This window comes from Orbicella faveolata, unplaced genomic scaffold (genome assembly GCF_042242905.1).
Source record: "Orbicella faveolata isolate gen_17 unplaced genomic scaffold, um_ofav_v1 contig_3, whole genome shotgun sequence".
NCBI lineage: Eukaryota > Metazoa > Cnidaria > Anthozoa > Scleractinia > Merulinidae > Orbicella > Orbicella faveolata.
The window spans coordinates 20,955,805-20,977,579 of NW_028301558.1; the positions used below are offsets into that span (position 1 = coordinate 20,955,805).

Here is a 21,775-nt window from a genome sequence, read left to right on the forward strand (position 1 = left end):
ATGTCTGCATTCTAGGAGTCTGTCTTTTGTGTTATGAAGGTGATTAAGCACATGTTGTCAGAGCAATGTTTCAACCGAGTTTACTTTACAAAGCACTTGACCAGCAAGGTATAGTACAGTCATGTATAACACTGTCATTGTTTGTATTGTTGCACATGTAGTAATATGCACGTGTAATCAGATGCATCAGCACATTCTATCACATCGGCACTCACTATGTATGCATAATGAGTATGTATAATGTAGTTTCTTGAATAATAAATCATTTGATCATTTACACAGCAACGTGTAACATGGTGGCAGCGGGTTAAGCCGTTTTAAAGCGTTTTAAAGCATCATGGCTTCGCCTACCTCTCCATTCCCATCTCTGAAAACGACGGGCGACGATAAACATGACATGGAAGTGTACATCGAAGATTTAGTGGATTATTGTGTTATGCAGAACTGGTACGATCCAGCGAAGGAAAGTGATGAACAGAAATGGACTAAACCGGACAAAGCGATGGCCTGCCTTCAAGCATCTCTGTCTCCAGCAGCGAGATCGATATACAAGTACAGTTTGGGGCTGACCGAAGAGAATCAGAAGAAACCTCACCTAGTTGTGGCTGCGTTGAAAGAATTTTATGGCGCTAGTATCAGGGTTTCTGGCGAACAACAGAAATTTCTCGGCCTCATTCAAGACAAAAGTGAGTCTATCGCTTCGTGGGAAACAAGAGTCCGCAACCAGGGCGCACAATGCAAGTACGAGAATTTTGCTGACGAGGTCGTGAGAGATCAGTTCATCGCTGGTTTGGCGTTCGAAACGCTTCGCGTCAAACTGATCGGCAAAGACCACAGGCATCGGGATGTCTCACAAACAAAGGTTACCTTGAAAGAAGTGGTCAAAACTGCGAAATGCTTTGAAGCCACTACCTACGGAATGGCTCTCCAATATTCTGGTCAAAGAGAAACCTAATGGAAAGCTGAGGATATGCATAGACCCAAGTCAGACGATCAACAAGGCGATCAAAAGACCGATCTACACCATCCCAACAATCGAAGAGAAGCTACCACTATTGACAAAGGCGAAAGTATTAACTATTGTGGACGTATCGGAAGCCTTCCACACCATCGTATTGGATGACGATTCGTCACTGCTCACCACATTCCTGGGGCCAAACGGACGTTATTGTTACACACGCATGTCATTTGGTATCTCTTCGGGACCAGAAGAATACCAACGTCGACAGCACGAGTTCCTGGATGGTCTCCAGGGTATCATTAACATTGCTGATGATATCTGCATATTTGGATGTGGTGACACCAAAGAAGAAGCGGATATTGACCATGACCGAAATTTGATCGCCCTATTAGACAAGTGCAGTGACTATGACCTACGACTTTCCGCAAAGAAGCTCCAATTCAAGGCCAGCTCGGTTACCTTCATGGGACACAAACTTACTGACAAGGGCGTGGAGCCTGATCCGTCTAAGGTGACAGCCATAAAGGAAATGCCAAGGCCAACAGACAAAGCCGCTGTTCAACGTTTTCTGGGCATGTGTCAGTATCTCAGCAAATTTTGTCGGAACCTGTCTGAAACCGTCCTACCCCTCAGGGATTTAAACAAACAAGACGCAGTGTTCGCATGGTCCAACACGCATGAAAACTCGTTCAACTCAGCAAAGCAACTCATTGCCTCAGCAACTGTTCTTCGATACTATGACCCGTCTTCTCCTGTAACCCTCCAAGTTGGCGTGTCAGAGAATGCCATTGGAGGAGTACTTTTGCAGGACAGCCAACCAGTGTGCTTTACCTCGCACACTCTTAGCACCACGGAAAGGAACTATGCCCAGATCGAAAAAGAATGCCTCGCGATAGTCACCTGCATGAACAAGTGGCATCAATATCTTTACGGAAAGAGCAACATCACAGTTCACACGGATCATCAACCTTTGGAGGTGATCTTCAAGAAGCCTCTGAATCTGGCCCCATGCAGGTTACAAAGGATGATGCTAAAACTCCAACGGTATCAGTTCACAGTCAGCTATAAGAAAGGGAAAGAACTATACGTAGCAGACACTTTGTTGCGCGCGGCCGTCAATGATCCAACTTTAATTGACATTCAGCAAGCCGAAGTGTTTCGCCTTGAGCTAGCTGAAATGAACCTCAAACCGAGTCAGGTTACAGCTGACACACTACAACGCATCAGAACTGAAACCAACAAGGACCCTGCCATGGCAGCTCTGTACGAAACAGTAATGAATGGTTGGCCTGACGAGAGGAAAGAAGTTCCTGAGCCACTCAGGTTGTATTGGAGCTACAGGGACGAAATCTCGGCATACGACGGTGTCCTTTACAAATCACACCAAGTTATCGTGCCTACTTTGTTGAGACCCGAGATGTCCAAAAAGATCCACAAGGCACATCAGGGCCCTGATAGCAGTATACAACGGGCCCGTGAAGCTCTCTTCTGGCCTGGGATGCAAGCTGCCATTCGAGAAGCGTGCTTGGCCTGTGGAATTTGTGCTCAGTATCAGGCTGAACGGCCAGTTGAACCCATGCTCTCGCATGATGTACCCTCATGGCCCTGGTCCAAGATAAGCGTGGACCTGTTCCAACTCGACGGAAAGCATTATCTTGTGATGGTAGACCATTACAGTGATTATTTTGAACTAGACTCTCTGAGGAGTACAACAGCTAGCGCCGTTATCAAAGTTATGAAACGAAATTTTGCCCGTCATGGCATCCCGGACGAGTGCATCAGCGACAATGGGCCGCAATTTGATAGCTATGAGTACTCGCGATTCGCCCGGGATTACGGTTTCAACCTTGTCAAGTCATCTCCATACTACAGCCGCGGTAATGGGAAAGCGGAATCCGCTGTAAAAATCGCCAAGAATATCCTGAAGAAGTCACGTCATGAAGACCCATATCTTGCCCTCTTGGCCTATAGGAACACTCTTCAGCAAGGACATGCTTACTCACCAGCGCAGAGACTTATGTCCCGAAGGCTACATGACCTTATTCCCATGGCTACAAGTCAACTTCGACCGCAAACAGCCTCGCCAAGATTGGTGGCGCAGGATATTGTAGGAAGAAGACACCGATCAAAGATGCAGTATGACAAGAAGGCATCAACGCTACAGAGGGAGTTCTCACCAGGGGAGAAAGTATTTGTGAAGCCTAACCCCAAGAATAAACACAAACCATGGATTTATGGCGAAGTAGTCGGAAACCCAGCTCCAAGGGCTTGCCTGGTAAGCACCCCGTTGGGGCCGATTCGTCGAAACCACAGTCAGGTCAGGAAAGCCCACACGAAGCCTGCTCACCACTATCAAGCGGAGCCGGCCGACTTGGAAACAGCATCTTTACCTGGGGCAGACGACGTGCCAACGGAACAAAACCAACAGTCAACCCAACCGATCGCAGAACAAAACCAACAGACGGACCAAACAGCCGTAGAGCAAAACCAACAGGCGGACCAACCAAGGCCGGGGGCGCTGGATCTAGAACCTACACAACCGAGTGTCACGCAACGGAGATCGACAAGACGTAGAAATATGCCTTCTAGGTTTAAAGACTATGTTATGAACATTGTGCACTCTCTCAGACCAGTCAAATGAACATTAACATTGACCGACTGTTTCATGATCACCGTTATTTTACTTTGTATATATTTTTCTTTCCTGTTTCTTTTGTTTTGTTTTGTTTCTTTCAAAAGGGGAAGGGTGTTGCACATGTAGTAATATGCACGTGTAATCAGATGCATCAGCACATTCTATCACATTGGCACTCACTATGTATGCATAATGAGTATGTATAATGTAGTTTCTTGAATAATAAATCATTTGATCATTTACACAGCAACGTGTAACAGTATTATTTTACAGGCGAGTAAAGTAAATTATAGAAATGGAAGGACTGGTTATTTCAGCTGTGTTTCATTTGGACGATCTGTTGTTCTTGAATCAACTGGTCAGACAAGCTAATTATGTTTGTGATTCAATGAAATATGTTTTGGGTGCCAAATTTCAAAATATTCTCATGGAGTGATATCTGCTGGTACTGACAAGACTTTGTTTATGTCCCACCAAATAATTTCACAAACAAATTGAAGAGGAACAAGTCAACCATTTCTACAGAAATTGGAATGGCTAATTCCTTTTGACTTTCTGGCTCTTTTTTCTGATTTTTGAAGTTCATGAGGAAGTGGTGGAGGTGCTTGGTGCTCCCCCTCCACACTCACTGACTTTGCACACAGTTCTTTCATATTCTTTAAGCATTTTGAATAGAAACTGTGAACAGTCCACTACTAAATGGTAATAGAAACTGCAAAACCATAATTACTCGAGTTTTAAAGCACCTATTTGCTACATCTACATTTGCCTTAGAAACATTTACAATAGTTTTATATTTATATGTAGCCCTTCATTCTCGTGTTTTGTGACCTTAGTTTCAATTTTCCTTTGCTTTAGGGTCCCCATCTTCCTTTGGAAGTTGTTTGGATGCTTCATAAAAATTGCATAGTTTCTTTCAACACTTACTTGGCTTGGTAAGCAGCAGATAGTACAAATGTGTCTAGGTAGCTCTAGATAACAGAAAGATTCATACCATGTGACTGTACCCTTAACAAATGTTGTGTACCAAATGGGGCACTGAGGTACCAAATAAGACTGTTACAAACTAAGAAAGTTACCAAAAAGGATGAGAGGGAGCTCTTTTGGAAATACAGTCAAACCTCCAAACAGCCATCTCTGTACAACGGCCGGCTATTAAATAAGGCCAATTTTTTTGCTCTCGGTCAACAGTCCATACATTCACTCCTATTTTGACCTCTCTACAACAGCCACCTCTCCACAGTGGTAACGGCCTCTAAAGCTCATCCCAACTGCCAATTGAAAATAACTTCTTGACAATGGCCAGTCAATCAGAGACTGACAACGGTGTACACAAAACCCTATTTTTTATTGTAAAAGGTCTCATTACACCCGTACCTCCTCATAACGGCCACCTCTCTACAATGGCCACTTTTCTCTGTCCCAAAGGTGGCTGTTGTGGAGAGCCTGGACTGTAAGGGGATATTGAGATATCATATACCTTCAGGCTTAGAATCATGAAATTATGAAAAAGCGGTAAGTTGTAACACTAAGAGCCTGCCTGGAGCAAGATCGGGGAACATAATAGGGTGGTTGTAGACTACAGTTGTATTTGTGGCTGTATAAATTGATATTAGCTTCCTAATGACGGTCTTTGTGCAATATTCATGTTCTAGCTGCCTGCAACACAATCATACTGTTGAAGGTGTGTCTGGTGGACTCATTTCTCTCTGCTCACCCATCATCAATAAGGAAAAGCAAGAGAATATTTTGTCAGGTTAGCTCTTGAAAATGATGCTTTCCTGTCAAAATTTCATAGAACTGAATAATGTTGTATACATTTTGAATTAGTAGATCATAACACCATGTTTGTTGATGCCTCGTTTTGTTTCCACCTGTTAATAGATCTTTTGGGACGATTGGTCACATTTGCCTTTCTTGAGAACAAAGCAAAAGAAGGATCCAACTATAAACTGGACAAGGTAAGATGTACTTACCATCAACCAGTCATGAGCTGATATCAAGGGGTTGTTCAATGCAAAATATTGAAGTATTGTTTTCAAATGTTTCCTAATGTACAGTTAACCAGGTACCTTTAATCTCAAGTGTTCAGTTATGCTGATATTGACACCCTTGTGGGCTTTAAATCCTGGATTTGTGGTAATAAGGTATAATTGAAAACATATGTTTATTCATAGATTTCACAAGAGATATTGGATAATGTTGTGGAGAGAAGTGATTTTGTAGCAAGCAAGATAGTGAGAGAATTTTCTTCAGAGAAAGGCAATTCAAACAGGTTTGCTGTGAACATAGATTATATATCATGATAGTATTTCTTGTCATTATTTGACCACAAATGCACCTATGGTGGCCAGTGTCATCACCTTGCAGATGGAATTCTTCTGAAATAGCCTAACCCAGGTGAAGCTTAAACAGCTCACAGGCATGATTTACTTATTATGGATTTTGTTTTGTAGTCTTTGTGTCCTAGAGATTGTAAGAAGACTCAATGATATCCCATGGACAGCAATAAAAAGGTTTTTTACAAGACATCTGAATAGGTTTTTTGCAATGCCATCTCAAGAAGGTAAGAAACTATCATTAAACTAATCCTAACTTCTCTGAGAATCTCTGACTGGCTATTAATAGGTAACATAGCAAAAAGGAACGTAAAAAAATTGCATGCTAAGTATGGTGCCTTTGTTGCAGAAAACCCAAAATACTATCAGGCTTTTAGCCATCAGAAGAAACTTAAGTTCTCAGCACTTAATGAGACAACAAGAGCAGTATCTGAGCAGGTAAATGTTAACAGCCATTCTTAAGTGGAATAACTTCTGGAATGAGTTCTGATAGATCATAGTTATGGATAAATGTAGCAAATAGGTACAGTCTGGGAACTATAGTGATGGCCATTCCATTACTTAGCACTTGATATTTGCACATCTGCTAACTATTGATGAGCTAGAATGCTTCCTACCTTTAGTATCCCAAGCAATGTTTAAGTATTAAGAAAAAGAATAAGATAATGTTCCTAAAGTCAATACTTGTACTTTAGTTTATTTTCTTTTCAATTAATTTTCTTATGAATGTCTGGGACAAGGACTAGGAAATTGTGAATTTTATTAAATTTGTTATCTTCATACCTCCATTCTTGTTAATTTTGAGTATAATATTCTTAGTTTCTTTTAGTCTTTGATCCATTGGCTGTTATGGAATCGCTGAAGAATGCTTTTTTCAAGGACAAGGCATGTGTCTGAGATTTTGTAAGACACACCGTAGTTAATAAGTTGAAACTGATATCATGTTTTTTTTGCTTCTGTGAGTAACATTTGGAAGTTCATAACACATTTTGTTTATTGTAGCATGTTTTATTTCTTAGGTATACTTAGATGCTGTTCTTGCATTTGTGTCAGTGTTTGTAGTTTTCGTTAAGGAGGCTGCTTCCATGCTTGAAGGTAGGAAGATGAGTTGTCATTCATCCAACTATACTCTTTTAATAATTAGTTTTAAAACAATAATATATTATTTCAAACTGGCAAAAACTCAACAACTTGGGTTCATTAATTTTTCTATTTGTACGTACAAGTTATTTATTTATCATTCTTGTTTATTTTTTAGGTTTTGTCAATGAACTGATCAATGAGTCACTAAATAACAATGACACTCGTTCTCTAAGTGTTGCATTCTTGTTGATAAGGCAAGTTTCATTTCAAGGAGGACATGTTTCTCAGCCATACGTAACTTGGTTCCAAGTAAGTGTGATTTGCGTAGATATTATGCCTGAAATTTATTTTTGTATCCCAAAGTTAACTATTTTTTGCCAGTGTACTCTTTATTTGGAGAGGCACAGTGGCCTCATGGTTAGTGCACTTGTGTCCAGATCAAGTGGTCCGGGTTTGAGCCCTGGTCGGGGAAATTGTGTTGTGTTCTTGGCCAAGAAACTTTACTCTCACAGTGCCTCTCTCCACCCAGGTGCATAAATGGGTACCCGCAAACTTAATGCTGGGGGTAACCCTGCAATGGATTAGCATCCCATCTAAGGGGGAGAAGAAATACTTCTAGTTACTTCATGCTACAGAAACCCGGATAAGCTCTGGCCTGATTGGCCACTTGGCTCACATGAAGATTTTACCTACTCTTTGTTTGACATAGATATCCTGGCAAGTGCCAAAAGGTAGTCGGAGCATTGCATGGTCCAAATGGGATCACTGTGTATAGTATTTTTCCTTGCTTTAGATTAGGTTAGATATACATGTATAAGGCTGTAGGCAGTTTCACTGCTTTGTCTGGAGTATCAGAGCTTGTCTAATTTGTAGTAACAGGCAAGAAGGGGATACATTTTTTATCTTAGTTAGTTTAGTTCCTTACAGTCATCGCAAAATCTGCCCTGTTTGTTGGTTGCAGAATATGTTTGGTGACCAAGGGAGTACAAAATTAAACAACAAAAGGAGTGTGCAGCTTTTTGTGAAGTTTCTCTCTGACATTGTGCCATATGAACCAGCTGAGTATTTGAAGGTAACTGTTAGCACATTTTGGTGGCAACAATTTTTCTTCGTGCTATTTTTAACAACAAGTAGATAAAGAAATGATTGTTAATGTAAGGAAATGAATCACAATAGGCATTCAAAGCTTTTTATTATCAAAGTTGACAGGTCAAAAAACATTGATCACATGTAGTGTGTTATTCCTGAGGTCTTTGAAAATAGCTTTGTCCAAAAAGGAAAGGTTGATGTTATTGTCTCTGTGTTATTTGAATCTACGAAATTTGTTTGCATCCAGACCTCAGTTTTCTTGTTTTGTTCCATTTCATCTGTCCAATCTCAGGTTCATATCATCAAGGCCCCTCAAGTGCCTAGCAAGCTGCGTGAACATGTTACTGACTATGTGTCTTTGGCCAAGACAAGACTTATGGACTTAAAGGTATGACGGCATCTGGAAATTTGATGTCTAGCTGCTTGATGGCTTTACAATAAATTAAGAGACCAGTGGATGTAGCCTTAGTGACTTTCAGATTAGATTTGCTTGTCACAGCTCTTGATAATGATTTGCTGTTTTTAAAGTTTACTTGCAAGGTTTCAACTAAACAATTACCTCACTCTGTTTTAGGCGTAAAGATTAATAGCAAAAATAGGACTTGCACAAAAATGATATGAAGATTGTTATTCTGCATTGTCTCCTCAAATCTCTGAGTAACAAGAAATTGCAAAATATTCAGGTTGAAATGCTATGTATAAATGTGTGTAACTTTCAACAGGAACCAGTGGAATTGATGGCAATGTATGGCGACAGTTCGGGGACATCCGGAATGGATGTAAAAAGTGATCATACAAAGGTATCTGCAAAAAAAGCACGGGAAAAGAATGGTTATTGCAAACTGCCCTGCTAATTTTTAATGTCATCTAATTTTTGATTTCAGCTCTATGTGGTTCATTTCTTGCTAGTTAGTTATTTTCTCAATCTATCTGTTATTCGTACAACATATGCTGTTTTCATTTTACATTAAAATTAATTAAAAGTGTGGGTTTTTTTTTCCACAGCAAGTTGAACAAGCCTCTGCAGATGTTGAAAAAGTTCTTGAATCGTATGAGAAATCAGGCAAAGTCCCCAGCACTGTTATGGAAGCAAGGTAAAGGATTCTTTCAGGAACTAAGACATTTGTCCCCTTTTACTCTGTTTTTAATCCCAGAAATATAGATACGTTATACTACTGTTTGCCTGTATAATTGTGTTGTCACGATCATTCACTCCCTAGCAATTTCTTTTACCTCAGCATTTTCAGGAAACCGTATTTTATTGGGAGATTTCTGCCAGCATTGCTAACTCCCAGAAAGGTTTGTCATCATTTGTTCCTCTTTTTAATCTCTTCCTGGGCCAAAGGGCATTTTAAAAAGTTAGTGGGGGTTTACAAATGAGACTGCAACACAGATGTGAGGAGTTTTAATCGAAACGTCAGAGTGAGAGGTAAAATGATGCAAATTCTAACCTGTTAGAATTTGAAGTGGTCACTGTTGGGATGTGTTCTCTGTCTGTGGCAAACTTTTATAAACTTGGACTCTCATAAGTTTTATCTAACATTTGGCTATTTTATCACAACATGAAAATAGAGATTTGCAGAAAATTAAAGTTGTCTTAAATCTCCTCAAAGTTGGTCATCCAACTATACGTTGTACCTTACTTGTCGTTTAAGGTGTTAAAGCCAACAATTACGCTGCCGTGGGTAAAGTAGACGTAAACCTGGTGTAAAATTGGCATATTAGGAACTTAAATTAAGAAAGCTTTAAACGTGACCATATAGCTAGTGTGAAGTTCATCTTTAAAAAACGTAAAGCTTAAACTAAAAATTTATTATGCAAGCATTATGCAAGCTTCACCCAACAGTAAAATTATCTCTTCATCATGTGTTAGGTCCCAGAAGAACCAGATGTAAGGGCCCAGCTCATTGATGTATTAAGCAAGTAAGTCCTCTCTGAAACAAAGCTGTTTAATGTCCTAAATAAATTGAAAGTTGTTTTGCAGAGACTTGCTAACTGAAATAGTTGACATTCATCTCTTTAGTTTAGTTACGACATTTGAATAGTAACATTGCTGTCTGATGGCACTAATTATTTCAAAAATCTAGATTCTAGATCAAACAGTTTATTTTCTGTGAATGTAGCCTAAAAGAAAATGTCTTACATACCGGTAGATGTCAAATTATGATGGATTTACTATGATTGCCATGTTCTTTGTTTTCAGGGCTGGTAAAATTCCTAAGAACATGTTGTCTGCATATCAATCGGCATGTGAAAAGGTCACAACTGAACAGATTGAAGGTACTGTTCTTACCAACGCATAACGTTATGAATGAATGTTTCTGGTAGGTGAGTCCGCAAACACCACACTGTGAAAAATTCATGAGTGAGGTAACCTGGGTACTCAAGAGACCAGTTTCGTATTCTCGGTATTGGACTGGAACTAGCCTGAAACCGAGGCTAATGCGGGAGTCTTTTCAAATGCAAATGAACTTAATATCTTTTTAATGATATTCACCCGCGTGAGCCTCCATTGCAAGCTAGTTCCAGTCCAATACCGAGAGTACAAATATGGCCCATTATTGCGTCAACTTGATGGGGCTATCCTACAGGGTATGCTCTAAGGGAAATATTGTCTTATGAAGGCTTCTCAATTGTACTTAAAGTTCATTCACAGTAAACTTCCAAACGTAACGACCCTCGTTACTTTCAGACTTTACTTTTGGGTGTTAAATTGCTTTTAATTTTACTGGTAAAACTAAGTAGAACACAACGATGAACTACACTAAAAAAGTACACTACAGATCTAAGTTACGCTAATAACACTACTACAGTATGTTGACAAGAATGGAATGAGCTCATTGGAATAACTACAACAATTCTCAACAATTCTTGCATAAGGCGCGCCTATTGCATATTGTTTTCTTTGTAATATTAGTGGTATCTGTTTGTAATAGTGTGCATTATTTTCGTTTTGAAGTGAGTTCATCAGACGACGAAGGGACACTGAGTGTAATGGAGAAACTTGTGAAATCTTTAGACAAGTTTACCAAGCTCATCTTAGAATCACTGAAAGCCTCTGACACTTCAAGACAAGCGGGTACTGTACAGTGAACGAGCACAATCACTTTTAATGCGCATATGAAGTAAGGATCAACGTGACAAAATTGCACCGTTATGTGCCTGCTTGAACATGCAGATGAGGTTTGAGCAGGATCTGAAGCTATGACCTTTGGGATGCTGACTTAAGCGTTCAACAACTAAGCTATGAACGAAGCCACTGGGAGGCGGTTATCCCTCTGTATATGGGCGGATCAATAATTAGGGGGTTTTTCTAGAGGGCACCATGTGCTCATAATGTCTTTCATGATCACATGCTCTATTTCAGTTAGTTAGTTAGTTGAACCCATTTTTATATGGTCCGGTACATTTTCTTTTGACGTTACAGGCAGAATATCATCTCAGTTGTCAATCATCTCTGCAACTATCCAATCAATAACAAAGACATGGAATGAGACGCAATTAACCAATCAGCTTATAGAGATAGATGTCAACAACCTGGACAAAACCAACTCTGAACCGGTTTGTTATTCTTTCCAAAACATTAATTTTGTAACAGTCCATGAACAATAATAGACAACGAGCTGGAATTTTTTAAAAACAAGTGTTCATTGAGTGCAGGCGGGTTGACTTAATTAGTTTAGCAGTGTTTGTAAAGAATTAAGAATGTTAAAAATTTATTTTTTACTTTAATTCTTTTCTTTAAAGTAACAAGGAGATAACAGGTACATGAAATGTGTGAAGAAGATAAGGGAGCTCAGTTCCGGTGTTTTGTCTTTTTTTTGGCCACGGACAAAATCTCCTTTAAATGGAAGGAAACCTGAAAATAATAGTTTACTAAGATAGCAAAAAATCAAAGAGATAATAATAAACCATAAAGGAACAAGGATGGTCAAGGATGGCGAAGATTGACAAGGATTGCAAACGACGAATTTGAAAAATTTAGGCTAAACTTTTCAAAATGTGCAAACCGTGACTGAGCTCTTTAAGCCTATCGTAAATGCTTGGAGCAAATCTCCACGTAAGGGGATCTATGAATGATGTGTGAGTTAAACTCCAAAACCTTGTGATCTTGTCAAAGGTTGCTGAAGCCTTATTAGATGCATTTTGTCAGACCTGCACTGCTGTTAATGTCTTCACGTCAGACTCGTTAGATTGTTTAAAAAGGTAAGTGATGTCAACTTCTGTTTCGTTGTTGCTGAATGGCGTAAAACTTTTAAGCTCATCTGGCCGCCATCTTGAATTCGCTTCTGGGAAACCTTATGTACAAAGAGAAAAATTATAAAGTGAAAATGTAGTGGCTGGTAATCGTCCACATCAATGATTAACCTTTAAATTTTTTTAACTGGAGGAGCAAAAATCAATGGGATGTATGAAGTCATTTTGAAGGTCGGCACAAAAAGTCATCTTTGTTGGACTGAATTTCAGGTATCACTGGGCTTGCGACTTCGTAGCAATGGTGATATCTGTAACATCACTTCACGAAAGCTTGTATTGTCAACTTTGGAGGAAAACTTGTATAGAGGTGAGCCGGTATTGTAGTGCCCAAGGCTAGAAATCGTAAGGCTTGTCATTCTGATCTACCAAACAAATTATTTTGTACTGGAGTCCATAAATATATTATATGGTTTTCCTATTTCCATCATTATTTATGGCCCTATAGTGTTTTGTACCGACTGTTCCCTACACAAAGACATGTTACTCCTAGGTTTATGAAAGTGCTAATAAATTTTATACTCCTTTGGCATTATCTGTTCCTCGAAGTTCACTGTTTTCTTCGAGCTTCGCTCTTGGAAAGCTGTTCTCTTCTCGGAACAGATAATGTCCGCCGACAAATAACCGGGCATATTTTCTTGTCAAATTTTTAAAATTTGTTATTGTTAATTTGAATGTGCATTATGAGTTGATCAAATTATTCAACGTGATGTTAGTTGTATGCCATGTTAATCTTTTGCAGGGTTCAACAGAAAAGAAAGAAGAAACTAGTGGCTTAGCTGTGTTTCTGTGTTACCTGTGTACAAATCACAGTACTATGCTACCAGTACTTCTCACAGGAATAAACAGTCTTGTTGAAAAACCACTATCTGAGGTTTTCACGGTAATTTAAACTGTTTAGTTAAATTATTTTCTACCTAAACGATAAAACTTCTTATTTTAACTATGTAAAATAATTCTTTTAGATAAAAATATATGTTATTTGCCTGGTGATCTTTCCGTAGGGTGAAAAACTGTGACGGAAGTTTTGAAAATGCTGCCCGAGTCTGCAGGCCGAGGGAAGCATTTTCAAGTCGAGAAGAGACGTTTTCTAAGAGAGATACGTTGCATGTAATTTATTTGTGCTATCTGTTGTCTTTCTAAAAAAATTAAAATGCTATCTTTTAGATCTGCTCCTTTGTTGATTCCCTCTGTGAGTATATCCCTATCTGTACAAGTCAGTGGATGGAGGTTTTCCTCAGGTATTGTGAGCGAATTGGGTGTTTTCCATCAGACAAAAAAGTCTGATTTGAATTTGCAAAAAAATATTCCAGTGCCGAATGGAACAACGTTTTCCTGAATCTCTGGAGAAGAGGACAACCTCGCAAAGCTTCCCCAAATTTTGATCTTTATATAATTTTCCTCGCGGATTGTCAAAAATGTTCGAATGTTTGAGCTTTCGGAATTTCAACAAATTTCGGAGTTATCGGAAACTTTTTCAGGAAATTTTCGTATCGCCTACCCCCGTTTCGAAAGTTCAAAATTTTTTTTCTTTTGTCTAGAACAGTCGTTTAACTCTACTACATGTAAGATACAACATAGTTCAGCGCACTAACCGTTTTCCCACCATCCTTATTGTGTGTTTTTTGTCACATAGGTTTTCATGCTCATATGTGCAGCATGTGCTGGAAGTGTTTAACACGAACGTAACAGAAGTTCAGACCAATGTTGGAGGTATATTTTTGTGTTTTTGGTTGTTAATCTTTGCGAACTCACTAACTCAATCTTGTTTGCTCCGTGCCCGGGCAAGTGAAGCTTGAATAAAAGGGTGCTAAGGTCGGTCGGTCTTCCGGTTAATATCTCACTGCATGTCATATTGTAAAGTTTCTTAGAACAGTCTCGTTTGTTTGCAAAGATTTTATTAGGTGATATTTAGTAGCATTTTCTCGTTAATCACGATTTTTTTTTGCAGAATATACTGCTTATTTGCCTCCGGTAATGCTACAAAAGGTAAGCCAGTCATTCATTGTCTTAACTGCGACCCTATTATTATTACCCTAAGGTGCCACAGGGACCACAGAGACCATTTTAAAGAGGCAGGGCTAGAAAATCTGACCAAAAGAAACAAATCACTGCCTCGCTGTTTTGTTGCTTTCAAGTGGTAAAATTCATACATTATTCATGTCATCTGGAGCCCTAAAAAATTAAACCAAGCAAAAAACAGGGGTAGATATGTAGGACTATAGCCCTACCAGCCCCTCCCCGTCTGCGGTTCCCGTTGGTGGTTTTAACTGCTCTTTTCTTGGTAATGAATCTTCATATCGTAAAGTTTAATAGTACTGTGGCTTGCGAAGAAATGCAAAGGAGTGTAATAAGTAAAGCGTTGAGATTTACAGCTCGCTAGCAACTGTCCAGACAGTTTTTGAAAAGTAAGTCACTCAAGATTGAACTGGAAATCTACGTTATTGCGGAGAAATGATTTGGTATTACTATCGTATTTCTTTGTGTTAAAATGAACTTTTCTGTTGATGTAGATGTTGTACCTTGTCCTTCGATTAAATGTACGAGGAGAGTTGAGTTTCTACAAGCCAAAGCTTCCCGCAGGTAGGCTGATTGCTGTTGTTTGTTTTGTTTTTCGCATTTCACGGCCTTAATTGTAACTACGTCAGCCTCGAAATGGAATGATTTAAATTCCACACAGTCTCTGACGTTTTAAGACGAAAACGTCAACATTGCCTTGCCTTTAGAGCGCGATTATCTTTCATATCAAAGTATTGGTGCATTTTTATCAGTTCAAAACTTTTCATTGTTTTCGTAGTTGATAATGAGCAACGCCGATAAGCATGAATCTCATATTAGGAGTGTATTTGTGGAATGTGTAAAAAAAAAAAAAAAGAAAAATGTATACTTAATTGGCTATTCCCCATTGGGGCTTTTCAGGACCAATGTAAACAAACAATGGCAAATAAATAGTCAAATAAACATAACTAGGTCAAGAATCCCAACTGGTAGGAGGCAGACCAGTTGGTTATTTACAAGCGTAAATAGCCAACTAAGCGTTCAATACCACTGAAGGTATTTGTTTACTTGCAGACTTGGTGTGTATGATTAGGAACCTGGATTCTTTACCACAATTCCAGAAGTGTCAAGGGAAACTTCAACAGGTACATATGTAAATGTTAGATGTATAAGACAGGGATTTGGTTTTCAGTACCTCTCTGCTCAAAGGGGAGACAAGTTACCTTCGACTAGTAAATGCCTTGAAGAGATCGCAGGAAGTGTCTTGTGAGACTTCAGGTGATGTTCCACACGATTCAACCGGATAGTAGTTCGTGCTCGTCGAATTACAGGCAAACTAGGTTCTTCATACTTATCAGTTTTCCTGTGAAATTGTACGTAATGTTGCCTGACACCGACGAGGCGGTAGGCATGAACACTAGCGTGGCGTAATATTTTTTCTACAAGAGAACGTTGCTCATCTAATCCTGATCTAATCGTGTTAAAAATATTTTTTTGCGTTAGCCGAGTTTTTCTGAGTGGTGTCGACTGGAACTCAGCATCTCAGCCAGGGAGGATTTCTTACAAGATACTGACAGGCAAGTTGGGTTGATTACACTCCCGCGAAAACCAGTTAGATCGTGCAAAAGTCTCTCACCTCACTACGCATCAGTTCTGAGTAATAAAACAAACAATTGCGTATCTTTGCCACGTTCCTGTGACTGTCGAAGAAATTTGCTTAAACTGCTACAACACAAGGGTTTTCAATGAGTATATCAACAGTGCATTACAGGTTTAAAATAACTGGCGTCTTTTTCTCTTTGACTTTACTCTGTTAAGATCATAGTACATCATTCCATTCTCTCGAATAGCAACTTATAATAACAGCAGACAGTGCAAGTTTTAGACCTTACCTTCTTGTTTCTCTCTCTTTTTTTGACAGACGCATCTATCATCAGTACAAAGTGTTGGACTACTACCTTCCCCAGGGGTCCCCAGAGGGTGGTTGTGATGGCTGTGCTAGGAAAGCATGCTCGATTATTTTTGACGCTTTGCTTGACTATAGAACCAGGTAGAAAAAGGCTTTTTTTAATCAAATATTAGTTTTAACTTAAGCTTCTCATTTAAACAATTGTTTTATTTCAATTTCAAAATCTTAACTGTAACTTTACTAGAATTCTTCCTGGACCCACAATCGACATTTTTAATGGCAAAAACCAAATATACGAATCAAGCTTTTCTCTGCTCAACACATCCTCGACTCGTGCTATCCAACATGTAAATTTAACTTGAAATAGTTATTTTGATTACCCAGTTTATGTTTTTTAGGTGTACACAACAACAAAAGGATCTTGACAGAAGTCGAAATGACATGATCAACTTAATCCAGGTTTGGTATGCTTTCAGGCAATCCAATCCAATCCGTGTTAATCTTTCCAATCTTATTACTACCTATGATTTTGTTTCTACCATAATAAAGTGGTCTTTTCAGACCTCATAGTTGTAGGAATGTTGTAGAAAGGAGAAATAAAACTCGAGACGATTTAGATGGATTTTCGGACGACCAAATCGAAAAAAATCGGGATTTTTTTCTTCTTTTTTTAGTCTTTTAATATTTTTATAATCTTTTCTTTAAATCATTTCTTTCAATCTTTTTTTAATCTTTTTTAATCTAATTTTTTTTTTTTAACATTATGCTGCATCTGTATGTACATGTATCATTGACAAGGTTCTACCATCCCCTTGAAATTAAGCCTAGTGCAGTTATAAGTCAATGTGATGTAAAGTAGAGTGTATGGTACCGTTACAAGTATTATTCTTGATGTAACCCTCTTACATCCCACTAGGATCTCGTTCCTTTGTTGTCCAAGGACGCTAGTGATCAAACGAATTTACCTCAGACAGGGGAGACGTGTGTTGGCTCATGGCTTTTGGAACAGTTTCATTCTAGAGTTAGAGACAAAGGGGTATGGGTGTCGATCATTGTAAATTTGTACTTAAATTGCTTGGCTATAAGGAATTCTACCCTAATGATATAACCTTGCAATCCCGGATTAACCAAGGTCAACTCGTAGTATTGTGAACAACTGGATTTTAGAAACCTTGTGGTCGGTCTGCAATTGCTAAATATTTTTTTGCTGGGCTTTCAGCGTAAATAAAGAATTCCTGCATTGTCCTGTCCCAACAGTCAAATCAATTTTCAATTCACTCGCATACAGCGGCAAACATTCTAGTGTAGTACTCTCGACTTTGCTGCAATTAGCTGACGAGATGGTTTGTTCGGATTTCAATGTTTATGTAGCAGTCGTAAAACCAAAAATAAGGTCGAATGAAATGAACTCTGCTAGATTCCTTGGAAGAGGTCTTTTCTTTTTTTTTTTTTAAGGTTTCGTTTGCCAAGATATTTAAAGTAAAGTAAAGTTATCTTTATTTTTACAGCGTGGCCCATTCAATTCGAAGGCTGGTATCCATAGGGGCCCTGTGAATATAAAATATGTGTGATAAAAAACAACCCAACTTTGATTTTGTCATTCTACGAACAGATTTCATCAGATGCTGATGGTGACAACAAGAATAGAGAGTCGCACAATTATGATCTTTTGCTGGCTACAGAGGTGGCTTCATTTATGAAGTAAGAAAATATATTGAACCATCAATGAAAGCAGTCTTATGTCTGTCCTATACAGTTGTTTTCGAACTTATCGCTGTTCTAAGTAGCCAAACGCACGTAGTAGCGGGAGCGAATGAGAGGCGGCTGTATTCGCAGGCTGTGTTCTATGAAACAATTAGATTATGAGCTCGAGATTTCTATCACGCATCGAAATCGAGAGCGAATAATCTAGTTTTTTTTATTATAAGATCTACTGGTCGTTCAAAACTTTATCTAAATCCTCTTCACAGACATGCAAAGAAGCAGCCGCCATTTTGTTAACAGTCGCGCGCTCGTAGGCCTCTCACAATCTACAACAGAGTAGATAGTGAGAAACGTAGCAAACAAGAGAACGGCATTCGTGATAGAATACCCATAGATTTATATTAGGGGATAAAACCACGACGACAACGGCAAGGTTGCTAAACAAAAGATTTAATGAGCAGAACAGTGGGGGTGCATGTGCATAATAATTCTTGGTACATTTCTTTACCGTCCTCTGCAAAACAACAACGTGAAATGACCAAATTCCGCGTTATCTGGGGAACGTGAACCACGAAAGTTGGTCGAGTTATTTTTTATTACAAGAATTCGGTTGTCTGTAAACCACCCATTCACGCAATTGCGAGTTGACGCACTTGCGTTTTTTCATTTTGCAAGCATCTTTCTCAGAACTGGACAAAAACAAAATTGTTCTTGTGACAAACAACATTTCAAAAGTATATTTGTTTGCTGTTTTCAGGCTGGCAATGCGTCTTCCTCCTTATCTCTTGTTCGCTGATCTGTCAGACGCCAGTCCTGACCTACAATCAATCAGACGCGTGGTGCATTTTATCAACAGTTATCTGGTAAGTAACATCAATTTTTTTAACGCTTCGCTGTACGTGCACTACCCTGCGAGCAGAATCTCTTCGATCTTTCCTAGATAAGTCGCGAAAATGGAAGGCGCCTTCCTCGTGCTCGACTTCTGTAGGAAAGATCGAAGGAACTCAGGTCGTAGGGTACCTGCCTGTACCCGGAAGTTTAAAAGTGTTGCCTTCTCTCTGTTTTAGAGGCCTTATATGAGCAACAATTGCTGCCTTCCCTTCGATGTCACCCTTTACATTTTCAAGGTATCTGTTTTAACTGTTTTTATTAAATTAATCGTTAAATGTAATGATTAAATGCAACAAAGCAAAATGTTCGTCTGTGTGGGTTTTAAGTGAATTCAATTCTCCTGAGATAAATTGGCTTCTTTTAGTCTCGCAAAAGTTGACAATTGTGGACTTCAAAATATCTTTATTTGTGTTCGCAGTGTTTCCGATTTTTTCATTTCTCAAAAAAAAAAAATCACTAATAAAATGTAGTTTTGTAAATGGGACTATCCAAAGTCACGAATTTAAGTTGGTCACCTAAGGTTTTACAATAAAATAAAGACAAATGGAATGTTACTTAAAAAAAGTAAAACTGCTAAAAATTACACTAAATTTCCACTGATAAAAATCGTCATTTATGCAACCTGGTCACATTCAGTGGATGTCAAGAAAGACACTCTACATAATTTTTCCCTTCCTGGAAGAGTTTACTGTAGATCTTAGTTTAAAATTAGCCGCGGGTGAGTGCTTGGGCTATAACTCAGCACGTGACACAAATACTTGACTTACCTTCTTACATCAAGTATGCTTTTTTTTAAAGGCTTTGCTATCTCACATTAGAAGACCACTCCATGGTTCACGGTATGGCCACACATATTTGGAATTGTTGGTTGTTGTTTGTAGTTTACACCTATTCATTTGTCGAGCTTATGTTTTGTGACAGAACAACAAGTAACCCTCAACTCATGTCGGAATTTATGAAGGACTGTCCTTTGTTCTTTGCATCTATCCAGGTGAGTTTCTCTCAGTTTGTGCTTACGTATCTCCAGCTTTAATACAGGATAAGTGGTAAAAACGAGAAAAAAAAGGGGAAGAAATCACAGGCAAACTATTATCCCTGAGGAGTAATAATCCTCTTTAGAAATACTTGATTCCATAATGTTTGCTTTCAAGAAAGCTTCCTGCCTTTGGAGGATATTTTCACAACTCCAGTTAAAGATGATTTCCAGTTCGTACTGCGCAGTCTCAGCACCCTAATGTTTGTAAACATATTATAACAGTTCACTCGATGGAATGCGAATATGGTTATTCGTTACGAGCCACACACCTTATCTTTGAGGCCTTTCAAATTCTTTTTCCAACAGCTTCATTGATTTTTACAGCTACAAAGTTGTTTCATCCAGTGATATAAGGAAGAACAAAACATAAAGCTTCTACCGCTTCGCATCCATAATGGCGGTTGTTTTGAAACTTTGAATTTACTTCCTGTAAGTAGTTGCAAAATGTTTACACTTTGTGATGTCTTACATGAAACAAAACAGAAAACGCGAACAAACTTTCGAGAATGCGCATTACGGACTGGAAATCATCTTTAAATGTATAATGACTACTCAGTCTCACTTTTTTGAGAACTTTCTGATTGCTCCAAAATGCAAAAAGCGAGGAAGGGGGAGTTGACAATTTCAGAGAGCAAACTTAAAACGTGACATCTCCACATCTTATATTTCTTGCACTTTGATTGGCTAACTCAAACGTAAATCAGTAGAAAGTAGTAACAAAGATTCCAAAAGGAAAAAAAGCTTTGTCAACTGGCATTGGCACAGTGTGCAGCACTATAACATCTGTATTCTTATTCTCTCGATAGTACTACTGGAAACAACTCAGACCATTGACTGTAACCCTGGGTGACGTAACTTTTGGAGCTCTAAACCAGGCGGAGTTACTTTTAAACTGGAAAAACAGGTTTGCATTGCAGCGAGCTTTTCTTAAACCTCAGTTCATGTGAGATTTGTCAGCTATGTCTCTCTTTTGATTTTTTCTTTTGCTTTGTTTCTCAGAGTTGAAAACTCTCAAGTTGGTTCGTTAAGAGAACTAGAAAGTATGGATGCTTCTCTTGTGGCGACTTTTATTGCTGCGAACCTTCACAGTATGAGCAGGTAAGGTTGCCGCTCTTTTTACAGTTATTTGAGAAACTATATTCATTATAGCGGAGCTCCGGCGGCCCGAAGGGCCGCCAAGCGGAGCCCCATACTCATATAGGAAAGAAAAGGAAACCCATGAGTTGATTTTCTCATGGTTATCATGGCTAGCGGTATTGCTCGTGGGCGCGTACGCACGACGACCACGACGACGACGACGGAGTCGCGCAACATGGCGGCCATACTCCAAATAATAGGTTGACTGAGACATGCAGCCTTGGTTTACCGTGCACTTCTTTGATATTGGACATCTATGTTATGATTAACTGACACCTGTCAAAACAAGGTATCCGCTGACCAGTATCACGTGACCATATCGCGGGCTCAAGTTTATAGCTCATCGAGGTCGCGTGTTTTTTTTTTAAGCTTACCGCTGACCAAGTGCTGGTTTTGGTTTGGATCGCGGGCTCATGTCAGGCCAGGATTAACCGAATTATAACTTTTTCTTCTGTACAAATATTTTTTGCTGCTTTGTTTCGTGTATATGGTGATTATTAAAACTCAAAACAGAAGGCCAAACAATATACAGAAAACCTCACTGCAAAGTTACTAAACTCAAATCAAAATTAATTCTACCTTTTCCTGGGTTAGCTTAGTCGGGCTCTGAACAACCCGGCCCAGGAGCTACGCTTTTAGGCTGGCCTAAATCTATATATTACCTACATACTGTCCGGAAGACACTTGACACTATCAAACCGTCAACTTGTTAATAGAGCGTTGCAATGGCCTAACGCTA

General features: G+C 39.0%; 1 protein-coding gene across 2 annotated transcripts in view; it reads left to right on the forward strand.

The window, feature by feature from the left end:
- Positions 1-21,775, forward strand: part of LOC110054844 (Fanconi anemia group A protein homolog) — a 32,346-nt gene that overhangs the window by 5,128 nt on the left and 5,443 nt on the right. For both annotated transcript variants that reach the window (XM_089297624.1, XM_089297623.1), the window contains exons 5-42: positions 16-108; positions 4,455-4,531; positions 5,252-5,352; positions 5,481-5,557; positions 5,774-5,871; positions 6,053-6,162; positions 6,285-6,373; positions 6,755-6,820; positions 6,955-7,030; positions 7,194-7,327; positions 7,980-8,090; positions 8,400-8,495; positions 8,830-8,907; positions 9,113-9,201; positions 9,346-9,406; positions 9,981-10,030; positions 10,311-10,387; positions 11,067-11,186; positions 11,535-11,668; positions 12,228-12,313; positions 12,575-12,671; positions 13,104-13,244; positions 13,529-13,602; positions 13,998-14,074; positions 14,313-14,350; positions 14,875-14,944; positions 15,434-15,504; positions 15,863-15,936; positions 16,281-16,409; positions 16,667-16,727; positions 17,185-17,304; positions 17,881-17,969; positions 18,730-18,835; positions 19,040-19,099; positions 19,662-19,702; positions 19,785-19,854; positions 20,706-20,803; positions 20,899-20,997. In XM_089297624.1, the coding sequence (XP_089153750.1) occupies positions 16-108; positions 4,455-4,531; positions 5,252-5,352; positions 5,481-5,557; positions 5,774-5,871; positions 6,053-6,162; positions 6,285-6,373; positions 6,755-6,820; positions 6,955-7,030; positions 7,194-7,327; positions 7,980-8,090; positions 8,400-8,495; positions 8,830-8,907; positions 9,113-9,201; positions 9,346-9,406; positions 9,981-10,030; positions 10,311-10,387; positions 11,067-11,186; positions 11,535-11,668; positions 12,228-12,313; positions 12,575-12,671; positions 13,104-13,244; positions 13,529-13,602; positions 13,998-14,074; positions 14,313-14,350; positions 14,875-14,944; positions 15,434-15,504; positions 15,863-15,936; positions 16,281-16,409; positions 16,667-16,727; positions 17,185-17,304; positions 17,881-17,969; positions 18,730-18,835; positions 19,040-19,099; positions 19,662-19,702; positions 19,785-19,854; positions 20,706-20,803; positions 20,899-20,997 (3,338 nt within the window). The remainder of the gene's footprint in view (positions 1-15; positions 109-4,454; positions 4,532-5,251; positions 5,353-5,480; positions 5,558-5,773; positions 5,872-6,052; positions 6,163-6,284; positions 6,374-6,754; positions 6,821-6,954; positions 7,031-7,193; positions 7,328-7,979; positions 8,091-8,399; positions 8,496-8,829; positions 8,908-9,112; positions 9,202-9,345; positions 9,407-9,980; positions 10,031-10,310; positions 10,388-11,066; positions 11,187-11,534; positions 11,669-12,227; positions 12,314-12,574; positions 12,672-13,103; positions 13,245-13,528; positions 13,603-13,997; positions 14,075-14,312; positions 14,351-14,874; positions 14,945-15,433; positions 15,505-15,862; positions 15,937-16,280; positions 16,410-16,666; positions 16,728-17,184; positions 17,305-17,880; positions 17,970-18,729; positions 18,836-19,039; positions 19,100-19,661; positions 19,703-19,784; positions 19,855-20,705; positions 20,804-20,898; positions 20,998-21,775) is intronic.